At 46.1% G+C, this 11410-nt stretch overlaps 1 protein-coding gene across 1 annotated transcript; it reads right to left on the reverse strand.

Moving 5' to 3' along the window:
- Positions 1 to 1071: 1071 nt before the first annotated feature.
- Positions 1072 to 1341, reverse strand: LOC119298635. The gene has a single exon (XM_037575963.1). It carries the CDS (start codon positions 1339 to 1341, stop codon positions 1072 to 1074), a length of 270 nt encoding a protein of 89 aa, XP_037431860.1.
- Positions 1342 to 11410: the final 10069 nt, after the last annotated feature.

The raw sequence follows: 11410 nt of genomic DNA on the forward strand, positions 1-11410 counted from the left end.
TGGAACAATCTATGGAGCAGATCATCAAGGGAAAAGGCATTGCAGTCGGGCCGGCACCGGCGCCGGCGCCAACAGCGACCGCGGCCCCTGTAAGGCTACCTGAGGAGGCCAAGGATTGGGAGAAACCACCAGATGGGAAGGTCAAGCTGAACGTGGATGGTGCTTTTCTGGAACCCACTGGAGCTGCAGGGGCTGGTATGATCCTGCGAGATGTGCAGGGACAAATCGTGTTCTCCTCGTGTCGGTCCTTGCGGCGGTGTGGTTCTGCATTGGAAGCAGAGTTGTGTGCCTGTCTAGAGGGCATATCCCTTGCCTGACAGTGGAGCCAACAGGATGTGCTGGTGGAGACTGATTCCGCCGAGCTCATCAGCATGATTAATAACAACTCTCGGGACTGCTCTCACCTGGGACACCTTGTCAGCGAGGTGAAGCACCTCTTGAGCTCGGGTAGAAGGTTCACTATTAGTAAAATACCCCGTGGCCAGAACTATGCTAGCCATCTTCTCGCTAGATTTGGTCGACAGGAGGGTCGAACTGTGGTATGGTTAGGATCAGGCCCTGAAGAAATTTTAGGTCTTCTCCTTCGGGATTGTAATGTGACTCTTACTTAATCAATACAATCCCCTTTACCCCGCAAAAAAAGAGAGAGGGAATACTTAGTTAGACTTACCAAAAGATAAAAATATTGCTTGACTTTTTTTACTATTTTAAATATTTCAGGCACATGTAAATTTACGAAATACTTCATCCGTTTCAAAATAGATGACTCAACTTTGTGCTAACTTTATTACAAAGTTAGCACAAAATTGGGTCATCTGTTTTGAAACGGAGGGAGTACCTATCATCGGACATGGCAACATGCACACGTCATACACATTCGGCCACGTGGAAACAACAAAGTACTCCGTAAAGATATCCAATCAAAACAAAGTAATTAATCACACACACACACACACACACACACACACACAAGCAACATGCATGTGCTGATGTGCACATAGCCTGGATGCACGATCTAGCTAGCAGTGGCAGCAAAGATCGACGAGATAGACCACCCGGCCAGTGGCTATACTATCCGTCCTGCTCGTTGGCGAGCATCCGGCGGTGGACCTTGTCGATGAACTCGGAGGCCTTTCGGTCGATGTCGCGTTCGGCATACCAGTGCCGGGTGTAGTCGTCGTCGTCGCTCGGCCGCACCCTGTGATGCTGGTACCTCTGCTGCGGCGCCGCCGCCGCATGCTGCTGCTGCCGCCTCGCCGCCGTGGCCTCTTCCTCCTCCTGTCTCCTGTTCTTGAACCCGAACAAGGACGCAAGCGCCGCCCTCTTCTTCCCACTTCCCATCGCACAAACCTCTCTTGCTCTAACTAGGCTTAGCTTTCGTTGCAGAATGTGCAAAGGTAACGTACTTGGTTGGCTGCACGGAGGCATGGCGTGTGTGTGTATTTATAGTGGCTGGATATGCCTTCAGTAGTGTTTGATGAACGCGACGATCGCCGCAGTCGTGCGGATAGTTAGGCAAGAGATTTCAATGATTAGCTGCGGCCGCGGGTCTCCGTGGAGCTTTTTGACTGGCCATTCCTCGACCGGGCCGTGTAATTATCGTCATTTGTTTAGTTAATCCACGGTGACTACTGACAAGCAAGTGAGCATTTGGACACGGCAGCAAACAACACAAAGCGGCCACTTGCATGTATTTTTAGTGACCTGTAACCTGTTTGGAACGCAGGATAAGAAAAACACATGAATTAATTGGATGTTATGTTTATAAATCCTTTCCTATAGGAATCTAAACATAGGAAGGTCTCTTTGGTTGTAGGATAGGATTTTAAATGGAATATTTCCTGTAGATCCCTTTGGTTTGTAGCTATGTAGGATTGGTTTCTCTCCTTCAAATTGTAAAGGAAACAATATTACCTCGAACCTAATGAAAAAAATCCCTAACATATGAACCAATTTATATGTTTTCCTATAGGAACTTAGAAGCATGTCATCTCATTTCCTATGACTTTTATATTCCTATGATTTTCCGAGGGCGTGAGGGTGCTCCGGCTATATATGCGTACTTATCGGCATTGACATCCCTTGCTTATGCAAGTCATGGTGGCGACGTTGCAGTGCGGGTGTGTGCTAGATCTGGCAGCGCGGCTCTGAGGGGCATGGTCACGTCGATGCATGGGGGCAAAGGTGATAATTCTGGGGTGGCAACCCATAAGACATGGTGGGCGGATCCTTGAGGTGGCTCCAACGACGGCTGTCGAGGCAATGAATCTGACAGTAAGTACTAGGGGTACGAAATAGGGGTGGAACCTAGCTACGGCGAAGGTGTGACACTCGGATTTTACGAGTTCGGGTCCCTCTCGGAGGGGTAAAGACCCTACGTCTCGAGCCCTGAGGCTATGTTTTCTCTGGGGTGTTTGATTACAGCAAGGTTGCGAACCCTTGTAATAGCACTAGGGGTGGCTTATATAGAGTGCGTCGCTCCCCATAAATGCTACGTTACAAGGGATGTGAAAGAGAAATTTACTACGGGGGTTACTGGTAACTGCAACCATAATTACACTTGAAGTCTAGTGTTAAGCTTCCCGAACGTTGTGTGTCCCACGTAGTCCTTTCGCCTACATGTCCGGATGCTGGTGAATGAGGCCGACTGGCGGTGGACCATCCAAGTGAGCTATCTCCATCTGAGTGGATATTCAGAAGTGTGCATCCGAATGCACCTATGATTTGGGAACCTTACCATGATGGGGCGGGGCCCTATGTGGGCCCTCGATGTCAGGTTCGTGGCCCTACCCTTAGTAAGTGACCCCATCAGCGGCGACCCGTGAGGTGACTGCATTGATGGCCAGATTTGGTCTAGCTTACGTCAAAGTGTTCATCCATCAATGACTGGAAGAAGTGCGACAGTGCCCAGATGCAGGACAACGGTCCTTAGTTTGTAGAGATCATGTTGTTCCTATATCGTTTTTCTAAGTTGATTCGTTCAACACCGGTGCCAGGTTTCATTGGCATCATTAGATAATCAATAATATATGATCATGTGCATCATTCAATTTTCGAAAAAGCAGGTTGTTAGAACACTATGATTTTTTCTGAAAACTATTTCTTCGGTGGAGAGAGGAAGAAGGAATATAAAGACATATATTGCATGGATTTCTCAAACGAAGTGAAAACATAATGTTTGAGTCAATGTCGAGAACCCTAGGAAAGGAAGGATTCTTATGGGAACTTTTAAGGCCATTCCTTTTTTTTTTGATAGGAAGTTTCAATCTATTAATCATCTGTCATTGCAGTATAGAGAATACCAGAAGTATCAAAAATTTCATCCAGGTCCGTAGACCTCCTAGCGGCTACTACAACCACTAGAGCGAGCTGAAGGCATGACGCCATCATCGCCCCTCCCTCATAGGAGCCGAACAAATCTTATTGTAGTAGATAGTCGAGAAGTCATCATGCTAAGTCCTGACAAGACCAGAGCACCAAATTAACAACCATTGCTGATGAAGAGAAGCGAATATTGGAAGGATTACACATGTAGACACAAGAATGAAGACTGTATCAAAATAGATCCACCGAAGACCAGCATCAACCGAATCCCGCAAAATCAGACGGAGACACACTGAGACACGCCCTCTGACGATGGTAGACGAACCATGGTGACGACGATCGGACATGAGAGACATTAAGGGACAACGCCGCCGCCACACAGCCCCAGCCGAGACGCTGAACCAAACACAAAAGAGAGCGGGCTCCCTCCTGCATGCGAGATGTCTGGGTCCTCTGCACCTCCACAGCCCAAAGGCAATCGGAGGCGGAGCGGACGAGCTGCAATGCTGACAGGAGGAGGGAAACCATAGTCACGCTTCTTGGGGAGGACGGGATTTGATCCAAAAAAATGTTAAGGCCAAATTACGATCCAAAGGGTGCCATGGTAGGAAAAAATTCAATAAGATTCCATTTATATGAATATCCTGTCAAAATCCTCTGCTAAAAACGGGGCCTAACTGCTGAGCGTAGAAAGGTGTACATGACTATCGGTCGTGCATACATGCAAAGATCGAGTTGGGCATAATAATTGCAAGCCGAAACAAAAACGAATAGAACGATCGAGCTGTCCAGCATTCTGAATTTGACAAACCTATGGTAGTATACTTTTGAGGACAAACAACTCACTGGAGTTGAATTGCATGCTCAAACAGGCAGTTCTTATGTCTAAACAATTAAATCGACATCAAAATTCCAACAAACAACTTAAATGAGACGCTACAAGGGTAAAAAAATATTCTTAAAATCGACAGCGAGCCATTGTCATGGTTTTCATTGGATTCCCAGAGTTGTTGGTCAGCGAGATGACCGGTTGGCTGCATGCATGATATGACTGCGTCGCCCCAAATGTTCGAAAGGTGCGCACAAAGCCCTCGGTATTAACACCCTTGAACTAACTAACCTGGTGGTTATCACATATCTATGCCTATATATAGCAAATCAACTATAAGTACGGCTGTTCTTTGAGTCGGGTGTCATGCCGGACGGGGTGAACTCCACCACTGTTGTGTTAATACCCAAGGTAAAGGATCCGACACGCCTGACTGAATTTTGACCGATTAGCCTATGCAATGTCATCTATAAGGTAATATCGAAATGCTTGGTGAACCGCCTTAGACCTTTTTTGGATGATATTGTGTCTCCTGAGCAGAGCGCATTTGTCCCGGGAAGGCTAATCACGGACAATGCCTTTATAGCTTTTGAATGCATTCATACCATTAAGCAAGAGAAGAAGCCGGATAAGAGTTTTTGTGCCTACAAACTAGATCTCTCCAAAGCATATGATCGGGTGGACTGGGATTTCCTGAAGCGAATGATGCAACAGATGGGTTTTGATCATCGATGGGTGCACTGGATCATGACATGCGTGACCTCGGTGACATATAATGTTAAACTCAATGGAGCCCTCTCGGATTCGTTCGCACCGTCTAGTGGACTACGGCAAGGAGATCCTCTATCCCCTTTTTTATTTCTGTTTGTGGCTGATGCTCTTGATGTTATTTTGAAACAAAAGGTGATGCATGGCTCTATTACACCATTGCGGGTGTGCCCTCGAGCCCCAGGTATATCGCACTTGTTGTTCGCCGATGACACTTTGCTCTTCTTCTGTGCATCAGAGACGGAGGCTGGGGAAGTCCGGGAAGCATTGGCCATGTATGAGAGGACCACGGGACAACACATAAACCCGACGAAGTGCTGCTTGCTGTTCGGCCCTAAATGCAGTGAGGTGGATCGTGTGACGGTTGCTCAAGTACTGCAGGTTTAGAACACCAGTTTCGAGGAGAAATACTTCGGCCTCCCAACACCCACCGGTCGGATGTCAAAGGGCACGTTCCAGTGCTTACAAGAACAACTACTTAAGCGGATTTTGGTATGGGGAGACGCGGTTTCATAAGGAGGCAAAGAGACTCTAATTAAGGCAGTCGCACAATCGCTGCCTACATACTTGATGGGGGTGTTCCGACTCCCCCGCAGCGTGTGTGACGACCTTACGCGTATGGTGCGTAACTTCTGGTGGGGAGCAAAAGAGGGAAGGAGGAAGACTCATTGGAGGGCCTGGGAGGTGTTGATTAAGTCAAAGAACCATGGTGGCTTGGGATTTCACGACTTCAGACTCTTCAACCAGGCACTCCTTGCTCGGCAAGCGTGGCGGCTACTCTCTAACCTAGATAGCTTGTGCGCGCAGGTTCTTAAGGCTCGGTATTATCCAGATGGGCGGCTCGAGGATACGGTATTTTCCGGTAATTCCTCCCAGACATGGCAATCCATTGTTCATGGGCTCGAACTCTTAAAGAAGGGGCTGATTTGGCGCATTGGTAGAGGTAATTCGGTGCGTATCTGGTGTGACCGGTGGATCCCGCACCAGCTGAGCCGGGGCCCGGTGTCCCCCCAGGGTCGCTGTCGTTTGCGCCGGGTTAGCGAGCTCCTGGATTGCTATGGCAATTGGAACGTCTCTCTCCTCCGCCAACACTTCATGCAAGCGGACATTGACGAAATAATGAAGATCAAAGCATCACCACGGCTGGGTGAAGATGTGATTGCATGGGCGCTCGAACGCAGCGGAAACTTCTCGGTGCGAAGTGCTTATCATCTCGCCTTGGACGAACGACATCGACCCTCTTCTGTCGCAGCAAGCAGGGCACCGGACGGGCGACGTGTCGTCTGGGCACTTATTTAGAGGTGCCCTGCTCCACCTAAGGTGCGTATCTTTGCGTGGAGGCTGGCATCTAACTCTCTTGCTACTTGGGCTAATAAACACGCACGGTCCATGGAACTTTCTGACTTTTGCCGGGTCTGTGCGACGGAATGGGAGGATACTTTCCACGTCTTTTGTAGATGCCCGAGAGAAGTATCATTATGGCAAGCTATGGCGGAGCATTGGAACTTGCCGGAGATCCGACGAGTCAAGCCCACGGGTGAGGAATGGCTCTTCGATATGTTGCATGGGCTGGGCGACAACGATCGCATGAGAGTCTTGATGGTGTTGTGGCGTAGCTGGCACGTCCGGAACGAGATCGTCCATGACAAACCACCGCCCCCGGTGGAAGCTTCACGTCGGTTCCTGCTAAGCTACGAGAAGTCTCTTTTGGGTATCCAACAATTCCCGGACGATGATATTGTGAAAGGTAAAATGGTGATAAACTTTGACAGCCGTAGTGCATCGACAACAAGTACTGTACCTGCACCACAACCTCCCGCTTGCTGGGTTCCACCTGCGGCTGGCCGGGTGAAGCTAAATGTTGACGGCTCCTTCATCGAAGCTAGTGGTGAAGCTGGAGCAGGTATGATCCTCCGGGATAGTTCAGGGACCATCGTCTTCTCGGCATGCAGGTCCATTTTATCTTGCTCGGGACCATTACAAGCAGAACTCATGGCATGCTTGGAAGGACTCAACCTTGCGCTGCAATGGTCTTCGCTGCCGGTGGACGTAGAGATGGACTGTCAATATGCCGTCAAACTCATTAAATCTGAGACACAGGATAGGTCACCACATGCGATGATAGTGCAGGAAGTGAAACGTCTCCTAGGTGAAGAGATAGCTCTATTGCTCACATTAGTAGGAACCAAAATTCTGTTAGTCATAGATTAGCCACGTTTGGCCGTGTAGAGGCTAGGACTGCAGTTTAGTTGACGTCAAGCCCTACGGATGTACCCCATGGACGACCTGGTTCCCCATTGAGCAATGAAAATCCCTTTTAACTCCGCAAAAAAAAAAAAACTATAAGCAGTTTATTACTACTAGTAGCAAACTCTGCGCAAGTGCCAAGTCGCCATTTGGATTGGTATGGAAGACTCGAGTGCGTTCATGAGTTGGCAGAAAGGGGCGAGATCAGCCTGAAGTATATCTAGTTTAACCGAATAAATGCCTAACCGCGCACCTTCCTTAATCCATGCATGCATGGTTATTCTCGTCTTGAGCTAACCTATAGGCATGTTTGGTTACCTACATGGATTTAGAACTATTTGCATCTGTGCCTTGGCCCAGCCTGGCTGAGTAAATATATATAAAACATGTTCTTTGCATGGTTTGGCTGTATGTGTATTGTGGTACCTTACCACACACTGGAGTGAACAGTACCTAATTAATATCATACCAGTCCTAGCTACTAAAAATAAATGGAAGTTTGTCCTAATAAAGAACTCGTTTAGATGATATCTGGTTTTCCTAAAGGGTGAAAGAACACCAGGCCGACATGCATATCCAGTATCACCTATGTAGAACTTACCATTGGGGATATTTATCCCATCAGGTCAAGATATATTGTAAGCATGAATGTTAGCATCATGGACTGATCCTTCCCATCTAGCTAACACATATATGAACTTCAGGTTAAAATCAACAACAATAAGCACATTATGACTTGTGTAGTGATTTCTATCATATCTTCTGTAGCATGTGATCTCCGCACTCTAACAATCATATGAGTTTGCGCCAATACAATCATGTGATGGCATGAAAAAACTGTTATGACTCGCTCACAACAAGACAAGCATGTCATGGCATGAACTAAGAGTACTACTCACCTTGAAATATGGATACCATCTAGGGCTCGTGCGGATCTGGAAGGAGTTTTCCTAGTTGGTGCCTTGATCATCTCTCTTCTGACCTCCCCAGTTGCATACAAGACTTGATTGATATTCCTGGAAGTTTTCTCGCTGGATCTCCTGAACATGTCGTGAATCACTCTGAACCTATGGTTATGACCCACAACATGAAGGAACATTACTACTTGCTCTTCCATAGAGGTGTGGATGCTATCTTGTAGCAACCCCCTTGCCTAACGCATGGCCACAAACTTGGCAAAGGGTGTTCTCTGCATTTGAAGCATGTTCACGACCTCTACATCATTGTTGTAGATGTAGTTTAGATTAGACATGCTCTCCCTATCTTGGCCTAATAATGTATCATAAGGTATTACATGCTTTGAATTGCGACGAAGAGCTCTCTTGTTGACCAATATGACTCATGTGTGAATCACAACTATGAGTGTTGTTGCCTGAACTACCAGGTTCATCTGTTCGTCCTAGTGAAATTGATGTTGCGGCATGTAATGACGAAATCGGCCCTACATCCTACCTAACTACCTAACAATAGAGGGTGCTTCTATGCTACTTACCGCCATTGGAGCCAACGACCCGCCCATGCCGGAGACGAGGCAGATACAAAGATGAAGGGGAGGAACAGGTCCTGTAGCCAGAGATTTAAGTCACCGCTGCCACAGCTTTTGCAAATTTGATTCGCGCTGTCGTTGGTGCCGAGAACTAAGACTGGATTTCTCCTACCGCTAGAGGTGAGCGAGTAAAGGGGGAGGGGTAAGCTCGATTTCGCGACATCCCGTGCCGGCAGATTTTGGTTTCTCACCATATCCACATCAGTTTCCCCCGCATTGCCATGCACGATTTTCCCCCATTTGCCCTCGACTCAGCCTGGCTTGCTAGAAACAGCCAATTTAAGTGTTCCTAGTGGGCCAGGCTCTATGATGCTTTAAGGTTCGTGCACGTGCAACCAGTAACTCATGTACGCAACCAAATGTTTTTTCTTGCATCCAGTTGGCCTATTTGGGGGATGCAGAACCAAATAGACCCTAGCTTGCTTGGAGGGTGCTAGTAGGCAAGTCCAACAAAGAGAGAGAGAGAGAGAGTAAGAGTGAGAGAGAGAGAGGTGTTTGGTGGGGCCCAACTGGTAGTTGCTCAACGAGGAGGGATATGGGTGTTTGGAGAAGTTATTCTTCAACATATACCGGCAAAAGAGCCACATATTTGAATCATCGGTCCATATGCTAGTGCAACACCACTAGAATAGTTGCATATCTGGTCCTAAATGCTAAGGCCTAAACTCTAAACCCTAAACATTGATCTTTTATCTAAACATAGTACCTAACCATACAAACATACATAAGCTTGCATCAACTAATACACCAAATCCATCGGTGTGAAGTTCGGTAACACTTGGGAGCTCACCTTGCTGGAGATCTGGAATGAAGTAGTCGTAATGGGTCCTCCCATGTAATGTAATTCCACCATTAGAAGCCTCATTTGAGGTCGTAGGCGGCATCATTCTCCTGTCTATAGCCGCCACCCCCCTCCCGGCCAAGCCACCTCGATCGACAACGTAGCCCACTGGATTTGCGATGACGCCGACCTAATTCTCACTAGGCGGCTTAAATTTGTTGGGTAACAACCCGCCGCCGAGGGATGTCTCTAATTCCCGCTTATGTACTAGTGATAATCCATATCGAGCTTTATTTTTCTAGTATTGTTTTCACATATTATGTGTACATGCATATTGATTTTATACATTAAATACAATTTTAATTGCATGTTTATTTAATATTATTATTTATTCTACATTCATTCTCTTCGTTAACTTTGAACATTTACATTGTGAGTGGGTCTTGGATTTAGTGGTAAGTTTAGGGCACTTCGAATGCATTATATCTTAATCCATATCATATGCATTTAATATGTATTTAGATATACCTCCTCTAATGAATCGAATCTTATTGTTGTATGTAAAAGACCTCTTATTTAATTTGTTTTGTGAGAGAAAAGGCATGAGTTGTCATGGTTTTGGTATTAAGAGCTATATCTAGAATAAGAAATGGTAAATCTCTATTTCCTCATTAAATAAGGTGTCATATCTGCTTAGGTACCATGATTAAGATATAGTCTAAGGTGGAGCACTATGACTGCCCCTAGTAAAAACATTGTGCTCTCTCATGTCTTTCATGTTGTCTAGGTAATTAATAAGACATTAGAACGAAAATATAGTTGTGTTTAACATGCCCCCTCTAAGGGTAACCTAAAGCAGTGCATATGTCATTCCAGGTTATCATGGACTACTCATTTGTTGTAGTACTTTATTTACATGTGTCATGATTTTATAATAATGAGTGGAAGGTGAATTTGTTTTAGTACTTCATGCTATATATGTGCCTGCATGGAAAAACGAAATGATACCCGGTTTATATGTTGCTCCTTAGAATATGACCTACTATTATAGCGTCGTAATTCTTATATCGTTTGTTCAAGGACAAAAAATCATGTTTTACTACAAGGTCATTAAAAAGGCCCCATTGTCATTTATCAAGTAAGACCGTTGAGGCCCAAACTCAAGCCTCCTTTAAGCCCATCAGACAAAAGATAAAACGGGTGATGCTAATTTGCGCGCGGCCGCTCTGACGCTCGGTTTCCGACAAGTCCGTTTTAAGAAGATATGAAAAGTGCACTTAAAGCATTAATTGGAGGGTTTGGGCAATTTTGAGTGCCCCCATCCCCATAAAAATTGGGGGGGGGGGGGGGGATTAGACCGCTTTCAATGGATAGTTGTTTAGATGAGGTGCTAAGTGCATTAAATAGTTTAGCAACTATAGTCCCCAATGCATTGGTGCTTAAGTTGTTGTTGCTAAGCTCCCTCCATTTAATGGCTTAGCTACTAAATTCTTTCATGCATTGGTGAGCTTCCTTCATTTAATTAAATTTTTGGCCTAAGTTTGCGTGCTTGGCATTGGTTCTTCCTGGGGTCACCAAACTCATCTCTCTCCTCTTAATTGTCTTGTCACATCAGATTTTTTGCCTAGATAGCAGACTTAGCATCTGAACAAGGTGGAGCATTGAGAAGGGACTAATTGGATGGGCCTACAGACATGCATGTGTTAGCCAGCCATTCAGTGAATGCATGACCTTGTCCACATGGTGGGCCCCAAGGGTTAAAAGTTGTCCGTTGACAACTGGCACCCCTCTTCAAATCCCTCAAAAAAAGGCATCCCACTTCAGTTAGTGGCAAATATCGCACCGGTAATGCTAGACCTACGTAATTTTTGTTACGTGTTTTACGTAAACAACAACGTGGATGAGTATTATTCGA

Source organism: Triticum dicoccoides, chromosome 5A (genome assembly GCF_002162155.2).
Source record: "Triticum dicoccoides isolate Atlit2015 ecotype Zavitan chromosome 5A, WEW_v2.0, whole genome shotgun sequence".
In the NCBI taxonomy this organism is placed as follows: domain Eukaryota; kingdom Viridiplantae; phylum Streptophyta; class Magnoliopsida; order Poales; family Poaceae; genus Triticum; species Triticum dicoccoides.